The sequence below is a fragment of the Leucopleurus acutus genome, assembly GCF_964270905.1.
Source record: "Leucopleurus acutus genome assembly, chromosome: 16".
In the NCBI taxonomy this organism is placed as follows: Eukaryota; Metazoa; Chordata; class Mammalia; order Artiodactyla; family Delphinidae; genus Leucopleurus; species Leucopleurus acutus.
The window spans coordinates 16,152,081-16,178,673 of NC_139158.1; the positions used below are offsets into that span (position 1 = coordinate 16,152,081).

The following is a 26,593-nucleotide window of genomic DNA, read 5'->3' on the forward strand; positions in this document are numbered from 1 at the left end:
CTTGGCAGGGATGAGGTCTGGATGGGCTGCCCTGGGTGGGAAGAAAGGAACAGATGGGTGTGGGGACAGTGAAGGATGGCATAATCTGAGCCGGAGGAGGAAGGGCCCATTTCCCCAGCGCCAGCCAGTCTTCATGCCCACCTCATCCCAAGCCCCCTGGACTCATCTTTTGTCTTCTCCCCATCTGTCTTTCACACTCTGTGCTTCCCTGGGCTCAGGAGTCACCATGGCAACTGAAGAGTCCATCATCCGCATCCCGCCATACCACTACATCCATGTGCTGGACCAGAACAGCAACGTGTCCCGCGTGGAGGTCGGGCCAAAGACTTACATCCGGCAGGACAATGAGAGGTTGGTGTTGGGACCGGGCTATGTGGGCACCTGGGGCCAAGGAGGGCCTGGTAGCCTGGCTGCCATGATCGTCCATCTCCTCCTTCCTGTTCTCTAGCTTGGGTGACAGGAAGCTTTCTTTCCCATTCGCCGCCTCCTTCGGGAATAGGAACGGGGGGTCCCCTGGGTCCTCACACTGCTTCTCACCCTCCAACAGGGTCCTGTTTGCCCCCAAGCACATGGTGACGATCCCCCCACGCCACTACTGCACAGTAACCAACCCGGTGGCCCGGGACGCCCAGAACGCCGTGCTGTTCGACGTCACGGGACAAGTACGGCTCCGCCACGCTGACCTAGAGATCCGGCTGGCCCAGGACCCCTTCCCCCTGTATCCAGGGGAGGTGCTGGAAAAGGTACCTGCTCACCTTCCCCGTACCCACTCTACCTGTCCTGCTACCTTGACCTAGGGCTCAGCACTGCTTTCTGGAGGGAAAACAAACTGGGGCCGTGGGAGGGGGTGGGAGGTGACATTTGCTGGTTCTCACTGGGACAGAACTGACCTGTTGCCCCTCCACTCACCTTCCCCAAACATCCCCTTCCTCTTCACATGCCCAGGTCAGACCTTTGAGAGCTGTCGGCCCATCTCCGGACCTAACTTTCCAGGCTCCAGAGCCTGCCTGAAGCTCCTGGCCAGTCTGACACTAAATGACTTGTGCCAAGAGTAAGCGTTTCATTCTCTCAAACAGTGCCAGACGCCGCTGGGCGGTGACAGCAGTGGTGGACCAGGTGAGGCCCAGGCTCGGGACGCCTGTGGCCGCTCCACGGGAAGCCATCGCAGACCTGGAGTGCCAGCCAGGCCCTCGTCCATGTTGCCCTAAGGCCCTGGGCCGGAGTGAGAGGGCACCCCGCCTTCATTTCTATAACGTTTGTTTACCTTCACCTCCTTGCCGTTTTACACTGTTCACTCTGGGCTCCTCTACTAAGCAGTGCTTCTTGATCCTGGGAGCGTAAGAGCGTGACCCGGGAGCTCTGAGGTGTTCCGGTCCACTTAGCTGCAGGCACTTTGGGGAAAATGTGTGTGGAGACACTAAGTGATGAAGAATGATTCGGATGTTAACCCTTAAGGAATCGGGGTGAAGGGTGTAAGGGAATTCTTTGTACTATTCTTGCTATTCTTGTACTATTCTTTGTACTATTCATTTTGAATGAACTTCTCATCTTGGTGCATAAGTCATTTCTTGTTTAATTGTTTGTAATTCCATATGATAGAGGTTCAGCCCTTCTCCTGAGTTACCATTTAGGATGTGTCCAATTTATAAGGAAAAACAGTGCTGTGGTGAATATCCTTGTGTGTGTGTGCCCTTGTGCGTGCTAGTTTCTTTTTTTTCTTTTTTTATAAATTTATTTATTTGTTTTTTATTTTTGGCTGTGTTGGGTCTTCATTGCTGCGCTCAGGCTTTCTCTAGTTGCGGCGAGCGGGGACTACTCTTCATTGCGGTGCTCGGGCTTCTCATTGAGGTCGCTTCTGTTGCAGAGAACGGGCTCTAGGCACGCAGGCTTCAGTAGTTGTGGCACTTGGGCTTCAGTAGTTGTGGCTCGCGGGCTCTAGAGCGCAGGCTCAGTAGTTGTGGCGCACGGGCTTAGTTGCTCCATGGCACGTGGGATCTTTCTGGGCCAGGGCTCGAACCCGTGTCCCCTGCATTGGCAGGCGGATTCTTAACCACTGTGCCACCAGGGAAGCCCTAGTTTCTTTTTTGTTTTAAGAGTAGAAACTAATAAGAATTTCTGGGTCCCAGGATATGCACACTAAGTTTGTATGGGCTTTTATGAATGGCCTTGTCAATCTAATTTTTAGCTATCTGCTTTCTCTTTTGTATTTAGTTTTTTTTTTAATTGGGGTATAGTTGCTTTACAATCTTTCCTATTTACTTTGACAACTTGTACCTGATGTTCTCTGCCCTGTTGCCTCACAAGCGCCTGCATCTGGCCCCCCACCTCCGCTGATCCCACTTTGGCAAAACCCCAAGACATCCTAAGTGCAGACCCAGTGGACTGTCATTCTGTGTCTCACAGACCCTCTCAGCCATGTCCATTGTTGATCTGCCCTCTTACTAAAACTTGTCTGTGTTTTACTCTGTGGATGTCTTTATTTTCCATCTTCTCCCCGTCCCCTCTGCCTTCAGGTTCTGTCCTGAATATCCTGTTCCTTCTTTTTTTTTTCATGGCCTGATCACTTCATCTGTGTTGAAGACACCCAACTCTATACCTTAGCTGGGAACTACGGGCTGTGAGTCCCCTAGCTGCCTATAGGAAGCCCTCTCCTAGATGTCCCACAGTCGCCTCATACTGGCTATCCAAGCTACCACTTCCCCTTACCCCCAAATCTGTTCTTGTCCCATATTCCCAGTCTCACTTGGTGATACTACTGGACCTAGTCACTCAAGCTGAAAGCCTGTAACAGTGTGCGGGGCAAACTGGAAGGAGACAAAGGAGGCAGCCAGGAGACCAGTTAGGAAGATATTTCCATCATCCAGGCGAGAGGTGTTGGCGGCTTAGGTGAGGGTGTGGCAGGGATAGATAAAGGCAGACCTGGATTTGCAGTGGACAGACAGGAAGTGACGATGGAGTAGATGTGAGAAATGAAAACCGTACTGGAATACATGCTCTTCCCAGAATGCTCACACCTTCCTCCTCCTCCTTCTACACCTTTATATCAAAAACCAGCTCTTCCTCTGAGCCCCAGTTCAAATGCTACTCTCTGAGGGCCTTTCCCAACTTCTTCACCTGGACTTCTGCAACCTCTTCCCCTTGACCCGGTCCACAGTCTGCTTGGAGGCATTGGTCTGTGTTTGTCTTATCACCCACTGGAACCTCAACTCCACGAAGATGGGGGTATGTCTTGACTCCACCACAACCAGCCGAGCGCCGTGCACATAGAAGATGTCCAGGCAAAGGCTTGCCCGGGCAGTAAACGTCCAGCTCTGCCTCTCCAACCCAGAGTGTGGCCGGTGGATGAAGTAGTTATCTGAGCTTCTCCTCCCAGGGGGCTACTCTAGTTGGAGTAAGGAGTGGCAGGTAACCTTTAATAAGGCTGAGGTTCAAATCCTGATTCTGTTTCTTACTAGTTGTGTGACCTTGATCATGTCCCTTAGCCTCTATGAGCCTCTTTCCTTGCCTTCGTGCTTCCCTCGGATCAAAGATCAAGTGAAATCCTATTTGTAGAAAATATTTGTACAAACCTCTAAAAAAGGTTTGGCAGCTTGTGGCTGGGTCCCCCTTCCTGATGGAAGGAGATGTGATGGCTGGAGTACAATGGCTGTCTTGTGACCATGAGGCAACCTTGAAAACAAAGCCTCATGCTTCAAATGTGCCTGTTATAGAAGTTTATACCTTCCCACCACCTTATACTTCCTGAGAGCCCCAGTGCACACTGGGCCATGAGATGCTCACTCAGCTTCTCAGATGTTTCTCCCACATCTCCCATCAAGCCCTCTACCCAGTTTCCCACCTGGATTTCTAGTTCATAACAAGATCTGAGCACTTCTGCAGAGGAAGGTGTGCCCTTGGCCCATCAGCAGCGGCAGCCTCTTGCTCTCAACTCCATCTTAGCTCTTCAGACCAGATGGCTTGGGGGCCACACCTACCTTGTACATTCCACTCGGAGTCTTATTTTGGGACATGGAGAGATTGATGCTGTGGACTCTGACCTTCACGGTGTCAGGTTTGACTCCAGGGGTCCCAGCTCTGAATACCTCACGACCCCCCTTCTTCCCCTATTAGGACATCACCCCACTGCAGGTGGTTCTGCCCAACACCGCCCTCCATCTTAAGGCGCTGCTGGATTTTGAGGATAAGAATGGAGACAAGGTGGTGGCAGGAGATGAGTGGCTATTTGAAGGACCTGGTAAGTACTTCCTCTCCAGCCGGCTCAGGGTCAGAGGTTTCCTGCCCTCCCGTTCTAGCACTGATATCTTCTGACCTTCAACACCCATCTCATCTTCCCTTCCCAGGCACGTATATCCCCCGGAAGGAGGTGGAGGTTGTGGAGATCATTCAGGCAACAGTCATCAAGCAGAACCAGGCCCTGCGGCTGAGGGCCCGCAAGGAATGCTGGGACCGGGAGGGGAAAGAGAGAGTGACAGGTGGGGTCTTGAAGGGATGCTGACGGTGGCGGGGGGGGGGGGGTTGGGGGTGGGCAGGCCGTGCCTTGACCACGGGGGAAGTGGGGAAGTTTGGGGGTAGCCACTTGTAGCCTGGAGGAAATATTTCCCTGGTATCTCTTGCCAGCTCTTCTGGGCTGCGCCCTGCTGCTTCCCCCCACCCCCTTCAGGAGGCTCTACCCGGATCCTGTGATCACGATCATGCTGACATGGCTCTTCCTTCCCCCCAACCCTTTACCATGAGCTGGGGGCAGCGGCCATGTCTGTTTCTAGGTCAGCAAAGCAGGTGTTCATATACAACTAGCAATTGTGTTTGACAAATGTGATGTATTAACTGAGGTCTTCACAAAGGCCGTGCTGACTGAGCCAGGTGCGGTTCAAATGCTTTACAAACGGCAACTTCTTTAGTCCTCCAACAACCTTGAGGCACCACGACTCCCATTTTCCATATGACATCACTGAGGCCTGGGTTTATGGCCAGGAAGGGCCAGACTGGAACTTTCCCCCCGGCACTCTTGCTTCTCCAGTAGGCTCAATGACCTCTGCAGCTATAATAGAGGCAGTTCTGCCCATTTTAGGGGAAGGAAAAAAGTCGGTCTTTGGAGCTTAGAGGAGGCCTAGCAGAGTATTAGAATGTATCAACTTGGGCACTTGGAAGGGCTTTTTTTTTTTTTTTATCTTTCTGAGGTAGGGATTGGTCTTCCTCTGGCCTCAAAAAAGGAAAACAATGACTCCTGTCAGGCCTTGAGCATAGGGGCAGTGGCATCTCAAAGTGGCCCACAAAGTTCTGCGGGTCCCCTGTTGTCTAGGCTGCAGGAGGGGCAGCTGGGGAACAGGCTGGGTGACCTTTGACCCTTGCCTCTCTGCCCCTGGCCCAGGAGAAGAATGGCTGGTCCGTTCCGTGGGTGCGTACCTTCCCGCAGTGTTTGAGGAGGTTCTCGATGTGGTGGATGCTGTGATCCTTACGGAAATGGTTTGTGCTCTGGAGGACCCTGGGTGGGAGACTCTCAGAGTGGCAGAGAACGGTGTCAGAGAATGTGAAAATAAGATCACCTGAGGAGTGTCCTGGGTCACCTGAAAGGGTTTAAGAAGTCCACTTGGATTAGTAGACACTGTCACTTAGACCTGGATCATTTAGTGGCCAGTAGGGTTCCCAGATCCCCCAAGGAAGTTAGAGGTGGGTTTATTCAAACCCCCCGACATCTCGCTCTACAGACAGCCCTGCACCTCCGGGCGCGGCAGAACTTCCGAGACTTCAGGGGAGTGACCCGCCGCTCTGGGGAGGAGTGGCTGGTGACCACGCAGGACACAGACGCCCACGTACCAGATGTCTATGAGGAGGTGATGGGGGTCGTGTCCATCACCACCTTGGGTCCCCACAACTACTGTGTGATTCTCGACCCGGTGGGACCAGATGGCAAAAACCAGCTGGGACAAAAGCGTGTGGTCAAGGTGAGTGTCTCCACGTCACCCAGAGGTGAATGCCTTTGGAGTGGCCTAAGGCCCTTGGACCCCAGTCCCTGCCCTCCTCCCACCCTCGGTACATGTTCTAGAAACACCAAGCTTGTTTCTGCTGCCTCTGTGCACACTTGTCTCTATCCCTTGAGACACTGTCCCATTGATCTTTCTGGCTTCCCTGACGTGAGGTCACACATGGCCTCTCTTGTGAGTGCCTCCCTGGCCCTGCACTGTGTCTGTAAACCTGGAAACTCCCTCTAATATTTCACATCCCTCTGTTCTGGAAACTTTGTCATCCTGCGTCAAACAAATCTCTTGGTTTACCCTTCTCCGCATCCTCTACCTCATCCCCTCTCTGAACTATATGTGGGACTAGCAGCGCTGGGCAGACCTTTCCTGTGAAGATCGCAGATATTTTAGGCTCTGTGAGCCACATGGTCTCTGTTGCAACTACTCAACTCTGCTGTTGTGCCATGAAAGCAGCGTAGACGGCTTGTAAACGAACCGCTGCCGCTGTGTTCCTGTAACATTTTATTTGCAAAAACAGGAGGTAGAATAAATAGGAACAACCCATCAGTCTATCAGCTGATGAATGGATGAAACATATGGTGTATCCATACCATGGAGTATCAGTCAAAAGAATGATGGGTAATCTTTCTGGGGTTGAGGGCACTCATGTTCTTGAAATAATTCAAAAATGTAAAAATCAAAAATGAAGTTCTAATATGTGCTACAACATGGACAAACTTGAAAGCATCATGCTAGGCAATAGAAGCCAGACATGAAAGACCACATATTGTATGATTCCGTTTACGTGAAATGTCCAGAAGAGGTAAATTCATGCGTAGTGGGTGGGGTGGGGCTGGGCAGTAACTGCTACTGTGTATATAGGGTTTCTTTTCAGGACGATAATGTTCTGGGGTTAGGGAGTAGTGATGATGGGCAGCTCTGGATATTCCAAAACAACTGAATTGTATACTTTAAATAGGTGTATTTTATAATATGTGGGTTATATCAAATATATATATACACATATATGTATTTATATTATATATTAAAACTAGGCAGCAGGCCAGATTTGGCCCAAAGATCAGAGATTACCAACTCTGGACTACACCATCCCAAGGCAACAAAGCATGGGAGAAATAAAGCAATAATAGGTTAATTCTTAACTATTGAGCTTGTGAGAACCCAGACCTTGACAGTTTACAGAACTTTTCAGGGCAGGTTTTTTCTTTGTGTTTTAATTTATTAATGTATTTTTTTATGGCTGCATTAGGTCTTTGTTGCTGCACGCGGGCTTCTCATTGCGGTGGCTTCTCTTGGTTGTGGAGCACGGGCTCTAGGCGCACGGGCTTCAGTAGTTTGTGGCATGCGGGCTCAGTAGTTGTGGCTCACAGGCTTAGTTGCTCCGCGGCATGTGGAATCTTCCTGGGCCAGGGCTTGAACCCGTGTCCCCTGCATTGGCAGGCGGATTCTTAACCACTGCGCCACCAGGGAAGTCCCAGGGCAGGTTTGACCAGATCTACAGGCATTTGTAGAGTGCCTCACAGTCTAGATAATGATTCATTGTATGACGTAAGGGTGGGGAGGGTGCTTTTGGGGGCTCCTGTCCTCAGCACAAGCCCGTGGTCACATGGAGCTGAAGGAGGTACCATCAGAGGCACCCACAGCCCTGGGTGGCGACTGCTCCTGACCCGCTTCTCCCCACTAGGGAGAGAAGTCTTTCTTCCTCCAGCCCGGGGAGAAGCTGGAACGAGGCATCCAGAACGTATACGTGCTGTCGGAACAGCAGGGGCTGCTACTGAGGGCCCTGCGGCCCCTGGAGGAGGGGGAGGGCGAGGAGAAGGTCTCCCACCAGGCGGGGGACCGCTGGCTCATCCGTGGACCCCTGGAGTACGTGCCACCTGCCAAGGTGGAGGTGGTAGAAGAGCGTCAGGCCATCCCGCTGGATGAGAACGAGGGCATCTACGTGCAGGACGTCAGAACCGGAAGGGTAAGCACTGAGGGATGGGCGCCTTCGCTGCCATGTGGCCCTGGTGGTGGCTTGGTCTGGGCAAGTGGGTGATGCTGGTGGGGAGATGCATGGTGGAGGTGACAGAAGGGACTCAACAGTGTCGCTAGTAGCATCCAAGCCAGCCGGCTGCTAAATATGAGGGCATTCTCCAGAGTTTTTGCCTTCCCTTTGTCTTAAATATCTAATTTCAAATGTTAGAGCTCTCAAGCAAGAAGATGAACCAGATTTCAGGATGGAAACTTAGTCCCCAGTGCAGATCTGGCTTCTGGCATAAAGGTCTGACTGGGATGTGGCCTAGGAACAGTAAGACCTGACCTCCCTCCCATACCCTTTTCCTGGTGGAATCCCTCCTCTCTGCCTCTCATCTAAACCTTGATCTTGGTCAGACCTAGGACCACATCTCCAACCTCTTTAAGAATCCAACCTACAAGCAGAGCTCAGAATCCTAGGAAATGTTAGTGTGTACTGCCTAGTTCCTAGGATTGCATCTGACCCTGGGATGCCCTCCAGGCTGCCCCATGAAGGAAGATTCCAGAAGAAATAATATCGGGAACTTACTATACGCCAAATTCTTGACACTAGACATGTGAGATGTCATTCATTCCTCTACCCTGTGAGGCTGCCACTATCAGGTCCATGTTGCACACGGGTGAGAGAGCTGCCTAAGGCGAAAGAACTTGCAGAGAGTGAACTTGAACTCAGCCTCCTTCCAGAGACCACATTTAACCACGATGCTGTCCTACCTCCTGGACCAGTTCCGCCTTAGGGATGCTGGGTAGGACTCTTCCCCTCCTCCCTTTGCCGGTGACATTCCTCCTCGTCTTGCTCTCTCGAGGTGCGTGCTGTGATCGGGAGCACCTACATGCTGACCCAGGATGAAGTCCTGTGGGAGAAGGAGCTGCCTCCGGGGGTGGAGGGGCTGCTGAACAAGGGGCAGGACCCTCTGGCGGACAGGGGTGAGAAAGAGACATGCAAGACTCCTAGGCCCTCCGCTCCCCGGAACAAGACCCACGTGGTCAGCTACCGTGTACCCCACAATGCCGCGGTGCAGGTGTACGACTACCGGGAGAAGAGAGCCCGGTGAGCGGCGGCCTGGGGGCTGCGCCGTGTGGGGCTGTGGCGGGAGGGCCTCTCCGGGCCTCTGACTCCCGGCTCCCTCTGCAGCGTGGTCTTTGGGCCAGAGCTGGTGTCGCTGGGTCCCGAGGAGCAGTTCACGGTGTTGTCCCTCTCGGCTGGGCGACCCAAGTGTCCCCACGCCCGCCGCGTGCTCTGCCTGCTGCTGGGGCCTGACTTCTTCACGGACATCATCACCATCGAAACCGCAGACCACGCCAGGCTCCAGCTGCAGCTTGCCTACAACTGGTAAGGGGCAGAGGGGAGGGCCAGGGCCCCTGCTGCTGCAGCCCCGGGGGCACCCTGAAGAGAAGAGATGCCGCCTCGAGTGCTGAGCTCACAATCAGGGCAGAACGCCTGACTCCAAGCCACGGTCAAGGAGGAAACCCAGGGGTTCATGCAAATCCAGTCTGACGCCCAGGGGGAGCGACAGGAAAGATGAGGGCTCACCTGGGGGTAGAACGTGGGGGGAAACGGCAGGAGGACACTCCTCAGCTAAACTCCTAGTGTGACTTCAGCCAAACGTGTAACTACAAGGTTTAAAAAGAAGAATCAAACCCAACTGGTGGGAGTGGCCGGGTGGTCAAGAGCAAGTACTCTGCGGCTGGTGGGTGTGCATCCCAGCCCTGCCGTTTGCTAGCTGTGGGCCTGGGCAAGTATTGGGTGCTTTCCTCAGTTTCCCAGCCTGTAAAATGACGCTAAGGACATAACCATCAACCTAATGGGGCTGTGGAAAGGATGCTGTGAGAATTGGAACTGTGACCGGTCCATAGTTAGAGCTCAGATGGCAGTGATGAGGATTGGGGGAGGTAAGTCAGATGCAGAAGCGGTACTCAACAACTCCCAAGCACGCGTTTCTCACCTCTTGCCTGAGTGGCCAGGACTGTGACAAAGGCAGATGGGCGCTGATATCTTTGGGGGCACAGACCCTGGAGCCACACTGCCTGGGTTCAACTTTCTGGCTTGGCACCTGTTGCGTGACTTAGGGTCTGTCGCTTAACCTCTCTGGACCTCTATTTCCTTGTCTATGATGGGGGTAATGCTCATTCCCACCTCATAGGGCGGCTGAGCAAATAAAATGGGAATATGTAAGTTTCTTAAGACTTCACCTGACACATAGCAGATGCTAATTAGCGTTCTCTATCGTGAGACCCTTCCCAACCACAGAAGGTGGGTGTCAGTGTCCTTTTTTTTTTTTTTTTTTTGTGGTATGCGGGCCTCTCCTGTTGTGGAGCACAGGCTCCAGACGCGCAGGTTCAGCGGCCATGGCTCACGGGCCCAGCCGCTCCGTGGCACGTGGGATCTTCCCGGACCGGGGCACGGACCCATGTCCCCTGTCCGGCAGGCGGACTCTCAACCACTGCGCCACCAGGGAAGCCCTCAGTGTCCTTTTTGAAGGTGAGAGAGTTGTCTTTGCTCACAGGCACTTTGAGCTGAGTGACCGGAAGGACCCCCAAGAGACGGCCAAGCTCTTCTCAGTGCCCGACTTCGTGGGTGATGCCTGCAAGGCCATCGCGTCCCGGGTGCGAGGGGCCGTGGCCTCTGTCACCTTTGATGACTTCCATAAGAACTCGGCCCGCATCATTCGCACTGCTGTCTTTGGCTTTGAGACACCAGAAACCAAGGAGTCTGACAGCATGGCCCTGCCCCAGCCCCGGGACCGGGCTGTCTTCCCCCAAAATGGGCTGGTGGTCAGCAGTGTGGATGTGCAGTCGGTGGAGCCCGTGGACCAGAGGACCCGGGACGCCCTGCAGCGCAGCGTCCAGCTGGCCATTGAGATCACCACCAACTCCCAGGAAGCAGCTGCCAGGTGAGTGAGGCCTGGGGGCCCGGCTCTCCACGATGCCCACTGTGGGCCCGGCTCTCCACGATGCCCACTGTGGGCCCGGCTCTCCACGATGCCCACTGTGGGCCCGACCTCTCCAGGGCCCCTGTCTCTAGCCTGCTGCCAGGACCTGGGTAACACGGCACCCTGGTGGTCAGCCTGCTGTCCTCCTTACCCAGCAGATAGCCTGGGCTACTTAAGGTGGGAATAGATGCCACCCCTGCTTCTGTGGCTTCTCACCTTGCTTGTGCTGGAACCCAGATTCGTATCTGTGGCCCTCCAGGCACTCTGGGGTCCAGCCTAGCCTCCCCCTCCTCACCTTCCAGCCTTCTCCCCAGGCTCACATGCTCCAGGCCCACCAGCTCCTTTCTGCTCTTCAGGGTGGGAACTCAGCACTGGCTGTTCCCTCTGGCCAGAATGTTCTCCCTGAATGTTCTCTCCTCCTTCTGGCCTCCAAAGGTCACCTCGTCGGAGAACCCTTTTCTTTCTTACCCCAACTGAAGCAGCACCCTCTTTGCCCAGTCATGTTATTGTAGCACCCATTTTTCAAGGAGATTGTCACTGTCTGAAATCATCCCTGTTTACTTGTCCTTTTTTCCCCACTGGAAAGTAACTCGTGTGAAACCAGGAGTCGCGGTCACAGCCACGTGCCCCTGCACCTAGAATCACACTTGGCTTGCACAGTGCACATGCTGTGCTTTCATTTGCACGTCAGGGGCCTCCCATGGGCCAGTGGTCCCTGCACTTGGAGCGCCTGTTCCAGCTCTGGCCCCATGCCAGTGTCTTACCTATCCCCTCTCCCACCCAGGCACGAGGCTCAGAGACTAGAACAAGCAGCCCGCGGCCGGCTTGAGAGACAGAAGATCTTAGACCAATCAGAAGCTGAAAAAGCTCGCAGGGAGCTCTTGGAGCTGGAGGCTCTGAGGTGGGTGCAGAACTAGAAGAAAAGATGGCAGGGGGTCTTGGAAGAGCAGCTGATGGGAGGGGTGTGTGTGTGTGCGTGCATGCGCGTGTGTGTGTGTGCGTCCGTGCGCAGGTGTCCTCGTGCTGCTGTAGCATAAGTCAAGGGCAGAGGAGGGCAGGGCTGGGCTTTCTCCTGGGTCTCTCTGACTCTGCGCCGTCTCCAGCACCGCAGTGGAGAGCACTGGGACCGCCAAGGCAGAGGCCGAGTCCCGCGCAGAGGCGGCGCGCATTGAGGGAGAAGGCGCCGTGCTCCAGGCCAAGCTCAAGGCAGAGGCCTTGGCCATTGAGACGGTGAGTGGGGGAGATGCCCATGGAAGGGTGTGGCCTTGGGGTCTGGAAGAAGCCCCGATCGCTGCAGTCCTTGAAGCCATGTGGGAAACCAAGTACCCTAACAGAAAGCCCTGTCCAAATATTTCGTGGTTTACAAAGTCTTTTGCCCTATTTCAATTCACTTAATACCTGCTCTGAAGGTAAGGATGATGATTACGCCCATCTTACAGACATGTGCTCCAACACTGGCCCACTTTATGCTAGGTATTGCCTGTGTTTTACATGCAAGATCTTATTTAATGCTTGAAATCCCATTAAGGGTACGAGTTCTCTCCATCTTACAGAGGAGGGAACCGAGGCTTGAATTAAGGGGCTCCCAGGGTCACTAGCTAAAAGGTGGCATAGCCGGGGTTCACCCCTAACTGATGGTAAGTTTACCATTCCATCCCCTCCATCTGAATTCCCTCAGGCTTGCTGGCTGGGGCACTTGCTGGACATGTCCAGGGGCCACACAATGAAAAGAATGCTGGGTTTTCCCCTTCCAGGAGGCTGAGCTCCAGCGAGTAAAGAAAGTGCGAGAGCTCGAACTGATCTATGCCCGGGCCCAGCTGGAGCTGGAGGTGAGCAAGGCCCAGCAGCTGGCTGAGGTAGAGGTGAAGAAGTTCAAGCAGATGACAGAGGCCCTGGGTCCCAGCACCATCAGGGACCTTGCTGTGGCAGGACCGGAGATGCAGGTGAGGTGGGGGGAGAGTGCAGGCATGGGTGTGTGTGTATATGTCTTTGTGTGTATGTCTTGGGACCATATTTGGAACCAAGAAGGCAGAGCCGGGGAGGCAAACACAACACCTAGAAAAATGTCAGGGACAGAGGGGCGAGGGGAGGTGGTAACTTGGACTGTCTCTGTATCCCATGTCATTCGAGCATGGTGTCCTATCAGGTACAGTACTAGACTCAGCAGTGAGTGGGAGCTCCTGCGAGAGCAGTAAACTGATGGGACATCAGTCTATGACAAGCCCTTTGAAAGAAGTCAACAGGGTGGTATGGTGAAGGGGGAGGTGACATGTCAAGTTAGCTGGGGAAGGAGGGCCCCTCCGAAGAGGGGATACTTAAGTGCTCTGTAGAGTCGACAAGAGCTTCCCAGGAGAGGGTCCAAGTGCAAAGAATGAAACCTGGTGCATTTAAGGAACAGGAAGGACTGGACGGCTGCAACCTGGCTGAAAGCTCCCAGAGCTTTCAGGCCCGCGAGGCCTCGGAGGGGATGCAACCCTCAGGCTCCCCTTATGTTCCTTGCTTGTCACTGACTAGTCCTATGAGGATGGCTTGGGCTACAATGTCAGACCAGAGAGGGGGGCAGCCCACCCTGGAGAGGCGGCCGAGGGGATGATAAGAAGGGACCAGGGTCTGACTAACTTTTCGCCTGCCTCTTGCTCCTTCCAGGTAAAACTGCTCCAGAGCCTGGGCCTGAAATCAGCCCTCATCACCGATGGCTCTGCCCCCATCAACCTCTTCAACACAGCTTTGGGTCTGCTGGGGCTCGGGTCTGAGGCCCAGCCCACAACCAAGAAGGCAGCTTCGGCGCCCAGTGCCCAAGAGGGCTTGCTTCTCCCCTCCACTGCTGGCCCTCTAACTCTTGGAAGCAACCAGGTCATGCCTTAGCTCCCTACTGCACTGCCAAATAAAACTGACACTTCTGGGCATTTAAACCCTCTTCTGTCGCCATAAGTCCGCATCACAAGGGAGTTTAATGGTGGTGGGGAAGAGATACCCCTGAAATCTTGATAATTACTAGAGGCTACCCTCATCTGTAAAGTGGAGCGGAAACTGAGGCAGGAAGAAGACTAACCCAGTCAGGCTGACGGGAGTGTGGGCCCCAAATCTGGCTCAACAGTCAGACCATCCTTTTGGCAGTCAGCTTTCCTAGACGCCAGCTGGGGGAGATGATGCCACAGGTGACAGGATGGGCCTGTACCCCTTGGGATGGTTCCTGTGCCATCTCTTCTCACTGCCCTTTCGTCCCAGACCCCAGCTTGGTCTGGGAGTTCTGGAGTCTTAACCCTCTGGCTGTGGGTGTATCCATCCTGGCTTCCCCACCTCCAGCACTTGGGAGGCTTTCTCTGGCGCCACCTGCTGGTTGAATCACACACCTGCACGTGGTGCCTGTGCATGCGTCCCTTCTCGTATGGGGGTGTCAGATCTGAGAGGAAGTTACTGCACCAGGGCCATAGGAACTGGAGCACCTCCCTGGGCTTCTGAATTGGGGTCTTCGGAGCATTGAGGAAGGGGTGCCCCCTTCTCACCCTCCCCCATGACCAGTGAGGAGCCCTTATTTGGGGGACGGATCCAGGTACAATCAGTCTGGGCACACAAATGGAGGCGGCAGGGTGCACCAGCCCTCCCACCCAGGTACAGCTGTAGGTGCCAGGCCTGCCTGGTCTCTGCTGAGGAAGCAAAAAAGTCTCGGGGTAGAGAGAGAAGCTTGGATGTACTAACTGTGCAACGAGAATGCAACCTCCCTGATCTTTCTTTTCCTCATCTGTGAAATGGGCCAGCAGTTCCCCTCCTGAGCAGGGTTGAAGCTTTTTTAGGGTCTTATTCCTTTTCCCCCACTGGGCCCTGGCCCCATGAGCTCTTGTCTCCTTCCAGCTCGAGTTGCATTGGTGACCAGTAGCTCCACTCGAGTCTGAGCTGGTTGGGGCGGGGGGCTGTCTTTAGCCCACAGCACTTGGTGGTGTCATCTCAGTGTGGATAGAATAGGCAAAGGGGTCAGCTCATCCACCCCTGCTCCCTACAAATCCCCTACATCTTCCCTTAGGAGAGGTAACTGATTTAAAGCTCTTCATCTGGTACCTGGCATGTGCTAAGTGCTGTGTTAGCACTGTTTATAGCCAAGGGCCTCTGGGGATAAGTGACAGCAGGTAAGGTTGCCCATGGAGGGTAAGTTCCTTCCTGTCTCAGCCATGGCTCCCGTGGCCATCCTTTGACCTTGTCATTACTAATAACCACAGCACCTCTGAAATCAACGCCTGCCGCCTCATCCTTGCCTTCCAACAAATCTTCCTCCGACTCCAGGCTTCAGCGACCTTGTTCTCAACCACTTTCTCAACGTTGCACCCCACACCCCTTTCCTTTCAATCTTGCCCAGCTTAGATTTTGTCGTCTGTTGTGTAATTCACTCACTCTCAGTCAAAACCTCCCTCAGAAAAGGGAACCCTCCTACGCTGTTGGTGGGAATGTAAGTTGGTGAAGCCACTATGGAAAACAGTTTGGAGGTTCCTCAGAAACTAAAAACAGAATTAACCTATGGTCCAGCAATCCCACTCCTGGGCATATATCCAGACAAAACTATAATTCAAAAAGCTACATGCACCCCTATGTCCCTAGCAGCGCTATGCACAATAGCCAAGACATGGAAGCAACCTGAATGTCCATTGACAGATGATTGGATAAAAAGGTGTGGTCCATATATACAATGGAATACTACTCAGCTATAAAAAAGAGTGAAATGCCATTTGCAGCAACATGGATGCAACTAGAGATTATCATAAGTGAAGTCAGAAAGAGAAAGACAAATACCATACGATATCACTTATATGTGGAATCTAAAATAGGACACAAATGAACCTATGAAACAGAAACAGACTCATGGACACAGAACAGACTTGTGGTTGCCAAGGGGGAGGGGGTTGGGGAGGGATGGTGTGTGAGGTTGGGGGTAGCAGATGTAAGCTTTTATGTACAGGATGTATTAACAAGGTCCTGCTGTATAGCACAGAGAACTATATTCAATATCCTATGATAAACCATAATGGAGAAGAATTTTTAAAGAATGCATATATATGTATAACTGAATCGCTTTGCTGTACAGCAGAAATTAACATCATATTGATTCAGAGCTGCCCGTGAAGCACAAGCCACAGGGGAGGACTCAGCTGCAGGGAAGAGCAGCGCAGCTCTGGGGGCCATGGAAGAAGTGCAGAAACCAGACTTCACGGACTACACAGTTGTGCCTAGATCTGCCCCTACACGGAGCAGCCAGGAATAATTTCAAGACCACATAAGGGCTGAGTTTTGAGTGGTGGCAGATCCCCGCTGACATCCCACTGAGGATGTTTGATTGTCCCCGTATTCCAAACCAGATGTCTTTGGATGGCAATCTCCTTTCGCTCACCCTGCGGTGGCCAGAGGGGAAGCTGGATTAGATGTAGGTGGGCAATAGGGTAAAGGTTTAAAAAATTATATCCCATGACTGATTGCCTAAGATTATGTATGAGGAGTGATCATAAGTAATGAGAGCTAAAAAAATTAAAATGAATCAACTATACTTCAATTAAAAAAAACCTCCCTCACTCCTCGCCTCTTCCCCACCCCACGGTGCTCAGTGGAAAACGCCCCATCCCGACTTGAGCCAGCTGCTGCCCCCCCACCCGCCCTGACCAGCTGCGTGTTCCTGGAGGAAGAACACCCCACCCACTGACTGATCTCATTTGAAACTCACGGCAACGAATCTTGAGAGACCTAATGGCTTCTGACTCTGCTTGTCTAGCTTGCGTGAGATCCCCTTCAGAACAGCTGTTCACACCCCCTCTCCTCTCCACCTCCCACACCCCTGCCCACTTTCTCTCACCTCTTTGAGAAAATAGAAGCACATGGGGCAGGAAGGCCCTTTCCAGCATCCCATGTAACAAACGACCCCATCTGGACTCTGTCCTCCCTCCTCTTCCCACTGAGGACGTGTCCCGCTGACCCCAGCTCGCCCCCTTTTCCTCAGGTCCTCAGGGTCCACTCCTCCGTCCCCACCTCCTTTCTCTCCTGCACCGTCTGCTTCTCCCTGTCTCCTGGATCGGTGTCGCCGGTATATGAACATGCTCTGCTCCCTCCCGTGGAGAACCACCTCTCTCAGCCCTACATTCCCTCCAGCTGCCACATGTCCTCCCTCACAGCCGAAGTCCTCAGTTTCCCTGCCTCACGTCTCATTATCTCCTCAGACCACTCCAATTAGCTTGTCTCCACCCCTTGCTTCATGGAAATGGCTCTGTTCGGCATCACCAGTGATGTCCTTGTTGCTAAACCCAGCAGTTAGGTCCTCTCGTTCAGCCTCTCCCATCATTCAGCACAGTTGGCCACCCCTCTTCCACCCCAGGCTCCCATGACCTAGCCTGCTGCACTTTTCTATCCACCTCCCTGGCTGTGTCTCAGCCTCCTTGGCCAGCTCTACTTTCTCTGCTCAGCCGCTAAATATGAATCACTCTGAGCCTTGTTTTTTTTCGGCCATGCCGGGCGGCTTGTGAGGTCTTAGTTCCTTGACCAAGGATTGAACTCAGGCCCTCAGCAGTGAAAGCGCGGAGTCCTAACCACTGGACTGCCGGGGAATTCCCAGAGCCTTGTTCTCTTACTCAGCTACATTCTTGGCCAGTCTCATGGCTTTATATTCAAAAATCCATTTCTCCATCCCTGATCTCACCCCTGAGCTCTAAGCTCATTTCCAACTGATGACTTGATGTCTCCACATAGATCTCCAGTGGTCATTGGGCTTGGCCACATATATGACCTATTCAGGCCAATGAAATCTAAGACGGAGTGACATCACCATACTTTTTCCTTGCCCATGTTAACCAGCAATATTCAAATATTGGCCTGGGTCCCAGAGAAAAATGTCCAAGCAGAGCCACAGTTGACCTGCAATAGACATGCAGCAGGAGGGAGAAATGTTTGCTGCATTAAGTGAGATTTGGCGGGGGAGCAGAGGGGGGGTGTTACCACAGCATAATCTAGCCTATCCTGACTACATGTACCTCATAAAGTTGTGAAATCCAATAAGGTAATAGAAGCTTTTTGCATTAAGACAGGTTTTCACTGTCTCCCCAGCACTTATTGTATAGTGGGGGAGACAAGACATACCTCTGTGGTTGGAAAACAGGCCTTGCTGGAAATATAGTGGAGTTCCAGCTCACACCGGAGCCCAATTCTCAGTCAGTCCCTTGGTACCAAATTTATCCTTGAAGTTCCCTTAAATTGCCCATTAAATACAGAATGGTGTGACCTGTGCTGAAGATCAACACAGCCTGTTTTCCTCCAGCACTGGAGCAAATGGCTTTTCTTTGGTTGAATACCAAATAAATTGATTTGTTGAAGTACGCCTTGTACAAGAAAAGTTTGTCTTTAAACAGCAAAACCACACTCTATATGGTAAGACACTGCCTACCAAATCTATCTGCTCTTCCTCCTAGTCCCACAACTAATCTCTTTCCCAACCTCCCCTGCATGTAGATGTGGCCACATGACTTGAGTTGCAGCCAATGCAACGGGAGTGGCAGTAGCACGTGCCAATTCCCTGCCTTCCCATAAACCAGCCTCGTGCAGTCCTCCAGGTGCACCTCTGCCTGCATGAGATGAAGGCAAGCAGGGTGCTCTTGGAAGCTGTGTGTTGAAAATCACAGAACCGTAAGTCGGGAGGAGCCTGAGTCCCTGAATCTCTGCTTCAGGAGCTCCCAGTCAGGAGCTCCTGATTAGGCCTTAACATGAGTTAAAAATAATCTATCTTGGGACTTCCCTGGTGGCACAGTAGTTAAGAATCTGCCTGGCAATGCAGGGGACACGGGTTTGAGCCCTGGTCCCGGAAGATCCCACATGCCGTGGAGCAACTAAGCCCGTGTGCCACAACTACTGAGTTTGCGCTCTACAGCCCACAAGCCACAACTACTGAGCCCGCGCACCTAGAGCCTGTGCTCTGCAACAAGAGAAGCCACCGCAATGAGAAACCCGCGCACTGCAACGAAGAGTAGCACCCCCCGCCCCCCCACCCCACCCCACCCCACCCCCCACCCCCCACCCCCCCACCCCACCCCCCCCACCCCCCGCTCGCTGCAACTAGAGAAAAAGCCCACGTGCAGTAAAATAAATAAAGTTTTTTAAAAAAGATATTGTTACGCCAAGGCTGCACTATTGTCTCTCGACATCTCCTCCCTTGTTTCCCCTTCTGATTAGCAACTGTTTGAACCTGCCCTTTGGAACTCAGGGAAGGTCACGGAGGCTGAATGAAGCCTATTTCCTACAAACAAGAAACAGGAGACACGGAAAGGATTTGTACCTGGGAGCCCCACAGGGTCCTGCTGGGTTTCATTAGCGGACCAGCAAATATAAAAAATGAATTTTAAAATACAGAATACGTGTAGACGTGAAGAATTTATTTAGACACAGAATCAGTGAGTAGCAGTGGTTGCCTCTGGGGAGAACTGGGAGCTTAAAGTGGCAGACTTGTCATCCTTCTGTAATGTGTGCAATTTACTATTTTTACATGTGAATAACTTACCTATTATTTTGAAAGATTCCTTCAGCTCCTCCATGTGGCCCTCAGGGTGAAATCCAAAAGCCCTCCTGGGTTCCTCAGACTGCTGCAGGCTTCCACCCCACCTCTCTTCAGCTCTCCAGCCACCAACCCCCAGTGCTCCGCGTTCCAGCAAATCAATCCGCTCCCATTTGGCAACTGCTCAGGGCGCTCTCTGGCCTCCCAGCTCCCTCAGCTGAGAATCAGTCCTCTCCTCTGCATTAACCCTTCCCGCCCCAATTCCTATTACCAGTTTTCTACTTAAGACACCCAAAGCACTACAGCACATTCTAACCCTATCCCCCAACAAGCACCTCCCTAACTGCATCATCGCCTTCCTGGCTATCCTGTGGCCTCCTTTCCACTGAATCCCCTGGGCCTAGAGCAGCTGAGGCTCAATACACATCTTTTTTTTTTCTTTGGCAGTGGCACACGGCTTGTGGGATTTTAGTTCCCTGACCAGGGATCAAACCTGTGCCCCCTGCAGCGCAAGCGTGGAGCCCTAACCAATGGACTGCCAGGGAAGTCCCTCAATACACATCGGATAAATTTCAGCCCTCTCAGACATGAGGCCCTCTTGGCTAAACTATTACAAGGATAAAATAAGTACTATCTGCAATGAAGCCCCAGCACAGGGTCTGGCATATGGTAGGCTCAATGCAGTCTTAAAAAGAAAGCTGATGCCAGACAGCTTTCTGCTCAGATAGGAGGGATAGCTGTCAGGGACAGATGCCTGGAACAATGTCTCCTATGATAAGTACCCAAAAAAATGTTTAAGAGGGAACAGTGATTCTCAGTGTAACTGGGAAGAAGAATCAATCAGCTGGAGTTTATTAAAACTTCAGACTTCTGGGGCCATCCCTAGAATTTCCAACTCTGAAAGTCTGGCACAGGGTCCAAGAAGCTGAATTTTCAAGTAGTATCCCACAGGTGGTCTAAGGACCACATTCTGAGAAACCAACCGATCTATTTGTGAGTATTTAAGCCGCTACAATATGTCAGGTCAAGGTTAATCTTCTTTGTAGGGATAGAGAAAGAACAAGAAGAGTCTGTGCCCTCGTGGAGTTTACATTTTAGTGAGGGTAGAAAATATCAGGTACACAAGTAAAGGTAGACAGCCAGTGACGGTGTCGTAAAGAAAATAAAGCGGGTGGGCGGAGGACGTAGAATGCGCTTGGGTGGCAGGGAGGGGATCTCTCTGAGGTCACTGAGGAATGACAGGAAGGAGCCAGCCAGTAAACTACTGCGGCAAAAGTATCCAGATGGATCCTCATTTTCCCCCAAGCTCCCCTCGACCCAGGCCCTGGTCCAAGACTATCTCAAAGGAAACCAAGTCCAGAACAGCGATGCTCCCACCTTTATAATCAAGGCTTTCGGAGCCAGGACAGAGATTGCAATGGGGATCTCGACAGCACCTTCTCTCTGGGCCATGGAACCCACAGGCTTCCTCCATCTAGCCAGGGGCAGAGGTCTGAACCCCTGCCTTTTGGGAAACCTGGCCCCTGCCCCACCTCCCTCACTCAAGCGTCCCTAAGGTCTCAGCCAAGCCAGATCCCAGGGCTGAGCCAGCAGGTGTGACTATGCCCGATGCTCACACAGCTCTCTTCGGGCCCGGGAGCACTGCCCGTGTGGGCGGGGCCTCCTGAGCATCCTTCCTGATTTGAAGTCCAGGTCCCTGGAGATCACAGGGGTGGGACTGGTCCCCAGGATTACGGAGAACATGACATCACCAAAGAGGCTGGTCCCCCTCCCCAGCAGGCTGGACAACACATTGGGAAGACATGTGCCTGGGACCTCCTAGGAGGGACAGGGGTGCCGCGTGGCACAGTGAGACTCCCAGGGCAGGTGGGTAGCCAGGGGCTGGAGGTTCCAGGATCACTTCTTCTTGGCACGATCTGCTGCGTCCAGGGCAGCCATGTTGCGGGCGGCTGTGATCAGGTGGATGACGCTGATGAGGGACTTGAGCAAGGCAATAGGGGCTGTGATCCAGAGGCCCATTCGGAAAAGACCTACAGAGCCAACTGTGGGAAGGGAGCAGGGGCGATACAGAGAAAACAGGATGCGGGTGAGGGAGGGGCCTTTGACTCCCCGGGCAGGCCCGACCCCCTCCCACCCTCCTGCCCAGCCCCTCATCTCCTACCTAAAGGTCCCTCGGAGAAATTGAACAGGTAGAGGAGGCAGTAGAAGAGCTCATTTCCAGCACACAGGGTAAACAGAGCGGGCTGCACAGACAGCAAAAAGGCTGCTTAAGCAAGAGGGTAGGGTAGTGCCCCCGATCCCCCAACTAAGGGCCGGGGGGCCAGGAACTGTACTGGAGAAAGAGGGGCGCAGGGCGGTACAGGTAGGATGTGGGTGGGCATAGAGGGGAACAGGGCAGATCAGGGAACCTGCCCAAGGCCCTTCACCCTCCCCTTCCGCACGGAGCTGTGGGCAGCACTCACCACAAGGTTACGAACCAACAGGAAGATATTTTTACCGGGCTGCCCCCTTGAAGCCCTGGGCCTTACCTGGAGGTGTTCCACCCTGGAGCCTCCAGTGTAAAGACTACACTCCTTCTCACAGCCTAAGGCCTTTTGAGAGCTGGTTCTGCACACCTCCCTGGCTTCTTCCTCCCTCCCTCTCCCCTCAAGCCACTCAGTTCCTTCTCCCTGGGCGCACCTGGGCCTCAGGCCCACTTGCTTTCTCCAGCAATTCACAGGGCTCAGCCCAGGAGCCCTTCCCACCAATCCCACCCCGGGCCCAGGGCTCAGCCCAGGACTTGCCCATAAGCTAAGTGAATAGGGAGGGGCAGCAAATGCTCACTCTGGAGGTGTAGTAGATGCGAAGCACTGGATTTCCAGACAGGTCGATCATCTTGTGACTTTCACTGCCTCGGACCACAGAACTTGGGGAGAAAGTAGGCGGAATCCATGAGCTTTCATTACCACGAATGCCCACCTAATCCACATTTCAACCCACACAAAGTAGGTACTGGGATTGCCTCTGTTGAACAGAGGAGGGACTGGGGCACAGCTGAGGACCACTGTCTTGCCCGAAGTCACACTACCTAGCTGGGTAGCTGGGGGAAGAATCAGGATTCAAAAGCCTCATGCCCCTTCCCAAGGGATGCTAACTCTTTGGAATCCTCAGAAGGGTTTTAGGGATTACTTAATCCAACCGTAAAACAGGACTGACGCTAATTCAGAGAAGATTTGCCCAGGGTCCTTCAACAAAGCAGAGCTAAAAAGGAGACGTCCCAAGAAGCCTGAAGACACCTCCCATATGGTCTCACCCCTCCCCACTGTAGTGTCTTCTTCAACCGGTCAACAACCCCAGAATCACTGACCTGTGGAGGTGCAGCCAGTGGCTGGCAACATCCAAGCTCATGCTGAGCTGGAAAAGAAGGGTGGCGCGAGGGTACAGCAGGGCCAGGTTGACCAGCAGACACATTGTGGAGCACCGGTCTGTCAGCATGTCCAGCATGGCCCCAAATCGGGTTCCTGAAAAATGGCAACTATTAGGTGGATGGGGGCTGTAAGGGGGCAATGCATCTGTGACAGAGGCCATATTTAGTGTATCACTCTAATGCAGAGTCTAAGAGAGAAAAGGCCCACAATCCACTGCCTGGGGAGGAAAGCAGACTGCTATCGTTGGAGTATGAAGGTCAAAAGGCAAGGGTCACCATATCATAAAACAAGGAAGCATGGCAGTGTAGAGAAAACAGTGTAGAAGGGAGTGAGAAAGCTAGCATGGGAAGTCTTAGAGGTGGGTCTGAAGAACAGATTAAAAAAATTAATCATCTCTCCAGAAACCATCTCCCTTCCCTCTCCATCCTCCCTCTAAACATGCTTTCTGGAATCCTTATGGCTTGTGCCTGGCATACAGCAGATGCCCCCAAAACACCTGTTGAATGGATTTTTATTCAGAGAGGCCTCCAGCACTTGCACTGCCATGCTGGGTCTTGGTATCCCACACCCCTCGCTATCAATGAGTTCTTCTCCACAGCGAGCTTAAATCCCTTCTGCTACAAAATCAGGCCATTCTGTTCTGCTTTCTACAGAGATGGGAATGACAGAGCCCTCTGATTCCCGAGTACCCGCCTACCCCGAGGTCCTAAGGAAGCAGGAAAAGGGGGCAGAGGGTTGTTGGGTCTCAAGGCTGGCTGAGAAAAGGTGTCTGTCACCTTGATTAAGGGCTCGAGCAGCGTGTCCATCGAAAGCGTCCAGAAGTCCGCTGAGCAGGTAGAAGGAGGAGGCCGTGAGAGGGCAGCAGGGCATGAAGTAGAAAGAAATGATGGCGAAGACAATCCGGGCATAACCTTGGGATTGAGACGGCAGGGGGAGACAGGGCAGGATCAGGGAGCCTGCCCAAGGTCCCTAGCCCTCCCGTTCGGCCCGGAGCCGCGGGTAGCACTCACCGATGAGGTTAGGCACAAACAGGAAGATATTTTCGCCTGGCATCGCGGAGGTCCCCTGGCCGCCCTGGGCCTTATCTGGAGGTGCCAGCTCTCTCCCAGCTCCGGCGGAAGGCTCACCCTCCAGCCCGGCTCATCGGCCGCGCCCACTGCGCGCAGGTCCCCGCTGCCCCTGCCAGGTCCCAGATGTTAAAGCTCTTTGCCTGCCGTAGCATGGGCCGACACAGCTGTGCGTGGGGCACAGAGGTCGCGCACACCCAGCCCTTCCCCTGAGCAGACGCTGGCCTCCGCCTGCCCCGCCGGCTCTCCTGCCTCCAGCTGCGGCCCCTGCTCCTCCAGCTGTGCTTAGCTTCCGGAACCTACTCTTCAGGGTTCGTCCTTGCAAAATTGGAGAAAGGAAGAAGAGGCTTAAGAAATGGCTGCGTCCCCTTTAAGACCTGCCCTCTTCCTTTTCCTTTTCTTCCCTCCTCCCCTTTCCATCGGTTCGTACCAAAGTAAAGAGGGAGGAGAGGGGGCAAAGAACCATCAACGCTGAGCAAAGGAAGGAACTTAAAAGGAGAGGTCAAAAGAGAAGGAGGCCTAGGTAAATGTCTCTACTTTCCTTTCTGCGGAGGATATGACTCCTGAAGACAAAGATAAGGAAAAAAGATCCCGCCCTCCCGATTCTTTGCACCCCCGAGAGGCCAGGTTATTTGGCACAGCCCACACCTTTTCTTCCCCGCCCCCTCTCTCTGGCCCCATTTGCTCTCACAGGCTCCAGGCAAAAAGATGATAGCCAGAGAGGTTGGAGGGCGGCCTCGGGTGGGGTTGCTTCTCGCGTGCCCCTAGTGGTGGGAGGGTTAGGTGCCAGGCTCCACCTTGATCTTCCCAAGTTTCTCAAGGCCACTGGCGCGGGGGTCACTGGCGCGGGGGTCACTACCCCCAAGGAGGGACCTAAAGGGGGTGGAGGAGAGGCCGGAGGAGCGAATGCGACAAGCGGGGAAAATGCCCTCCCAGCTTTGGTTCTAGAATCCCTACTCTCCCTACGGTGCTGCTGAACCTCCGCAGACGCCAAGGTTTTTATAGCGACGGGTAGCGGCGCCGCTCCCGGTTCCCCTCTTTCCAACCTTCCTCCCCAGCTCCCAAGTCCCCCGTCCCCCGGCCCATAAAAGGGCTCCTTATAGACCTCCCCGTCTCCCCTCCTGACGAGTAGCCCAAGATTTCGACCCATCTGCCAGGTCGGGGCGGCAAGTTGTCTGCCTTGTCTTGGGAAAGGTCTTGGGTGGGAAGAAGGGAAGAGAGGCCCCTGCTGGGCGAAGTGAGGGGGGCGGGAGGCGGGTGTTGTGGGAGTCCCACCTCCTCCCTCCCCCCCCCCCAGGAAGACTTAAGGCAACGATTTCTTTTCTTTTCTTTTTTTCTTTTTTTCAGAGAGAGAACTGACACAGTTCTTCAAGGCCGCGGGGAATGGTGGTGTGTTGGGTTTGGGAGAAGTGGGCTGGTTTCTCAGCCTAACCTGAGCTTCCGCTGTCCCCAGGGGGATGGCATCCACTGCTACCAGGAATGTGGAGAAAAAGAGCAGCGGGCAATCCCAAGCCACAGACTCTGCAGCCTGCTTGGGTGGAGGTCCGGTGAGCATTGGAGAGGAGTTCTTGGGGTGGGGGTGAAGTGAAGTGGAGAGCTCCTAGGCTTAGGGCACTGAGACCGCCAGCCTGGAAACTCTAGCCTCAACCCTGAGCCCAGAGCCCCCAGCACTACACCCCTGAGGTCCCCAAAGGCTGCCCTCCACTTCCAGGACCTTCCAGGCCAAATTGCAAGACCCAGCCGTCCAATACCAGACTCCTTAGACCCAGAGCCCCCAGCCTGGGAGCCTCCAGACCCAGGACTCCCATGTAGGAACTCCCAGGCTGAGCCCCTCTGACTTTCCCTTTTCCAGAAGGTTTCCCATTCTGAGGAATTCCTGACACAGATCAGCGCAGAACTCACTGACGAGGCCTTGTTTGTCGCTGCCTACCACATGAATCCTGTGCCCATCAAAGAAAAACAGACACAAGACCAAGGGACTCAGATATCCAAACACGGTGAACCCCACGCCAGGACCCTTCTGTCCAGAGACCCTCCGATACCACTAGTTCCAGTCCCTGCTTCCAGTTATGCCAGCCTCCTCATTCTTCCTGGGGCGTGGCAGGCACGCTCCCGCCTTTGGACAGATTATGTGTGAGGGGCCCCTGGGAACTCCAGGTGGAAATGCTCTGTAGACAGTTGGGAATATGGCTTCAGAACTCAGTGGCAAGGTCTGGGCTGGTGATAGAGATCTGATCTAGGAGGAAGTTGGCAGTTGAAGGGTGTGCAGTTGCCCTGGTGGGGGTTGGGGTCGGGGGATGGAGGGTTGTGCAGAGTGAGAAAGACGAGGGGCGCTGAGGATGGAGCCTTGGAGAACGTCTCCAAGTAAGGGGTTGGCAGAGGAGGAGAGAGGGGTTCGTGAAGATGGTAGAGAAGGAACTGACAGCAATGTTTATTTTATTTTTTTAATGACTTTTTAAAATTTATTTATTTATTTTTGGCTGTGTTGGGTCTTCGTTGCTGCACACGGGCTTTCTCTACTTGCGGCGAGCGGGGGCTACTCTTCGTTGTGGTGTGCGGACTTCTCATTTCAGTGGCTTCTCTTGTTGCGGAGCACAGGCTCTAGGCGCGCGGGCTTCAGTAGTTGTGGCACACGGACTCAGTAGTTGCGGCTCGCAGGCTCTAGAGCACAGGCTTAGTT

At 53.5% G+C, this 26,593-nt stretch overlaps 2 protein-coding genes across 2 annotated transcripts; one reads left to right on the top strand and one right to left on the bottom strand.

The window, feature by feature from the left end:
• Window positions 1–209: 209 nt before the first annotated feature.
• On the top strand, window positions 210–13,825 carry MVP (major vault protein). The gene is made up of 14 exons (XM_082857199.1): window positions 210–351; window positions 548–743; window positions 4,111–4,234; window positions 4,341–4,472; window positions 5,369–5,463; window positions 5,706–5,942; window positions 7,663–7,944; window positions 8,801–9,045; window positions 9,130–9,327; window positions 10,502–10,888; window positions 11,712–11,828; window positions 12,031–12,157; window positions 12,682–12,870; window positions 13,574–13,825. Exons 1-14 carry the CDS (start codon window positions 227–229, stop codon window positions 13,790–13,792), a joined length of 2,673 nt encoding a protein of 890 aa, XP_082713325.1. The 5' UTR covers window positions 210–226; the 3' UTR covers window positions 13,793–13,825.
• A 6,718-nt stretch (window positions 13,826–20,543) lies between these two features.
• On the bottom strand, window positions 20,544–24,302 carry CDIPT (CDP-diacylglycerol--inositol 3-phosphatidyltransferase). The gene is made up of 6 exons (XM_082856159.1): window positions 23,857–24,302; window positions 23,623–23,757; window positions 22,786–22,939; window positions 22,263–22,344; window positions 21,601–21,682; window positions 20,544–21,481 (listed from the first exon to the last, which is right to left on the bottom strand). Exons 1-6 carry the CDS (start codon window positions 23,897–23,899, stop codon window positions 21,336–21,338), a joined length of 642 nt encoding a protein of 213 aa, XP_082712285.1. The 5' UTR covers window positions 23,900–24,302; the 3' UTR covers window positions 20,544–21,335.
• Window positions 24,303–26,593: the final 2,291 nt, after the last annotated feature.

Coding starts and splice junctions, on each gene's coding strand:
- CDIPT (XM_082856159.1), bottom strand. CDS start 23,899: ATGCCAGGCGAAAATATCTTCCTGTTTGTGCCTAACCTCATCG. Junction 22,940..23,622: donor TGCTCGAGCCCTTAATCAAG/GTGACAGACACC, acceptor GCCATTTTTCAG/GAACCCGATTTGGGGCCATG. Junction 22,345..22,785: donor CACTGGCTGCACCTCCACAG/GTCAGTGATTCT, acceptor TTTCTCCCCAAG/TTCTGTGGTCCGAGGCAGTG.
- MVP (XM_082857199.1), top strand. CDS start 227: ATGGCAACTGAAGAGTCCATCATCCGCATCCCGCCATACCACTACATC. Junction 5,943..7,662: donor GACAAAAGCGTGTGGTCAAG/GTGAGTGTCTCC, acceptor TCTCCCCACTAG/GGAGAGAAGTCTTTCTTCCT. Junction 12,871..13,573: donor TGGCAGGACCGGAGATGCAG/GTGAGGTGGGGG, acceptor TGCTCCTTCCAG/GTAAAACTGCTCCAGAGCCT.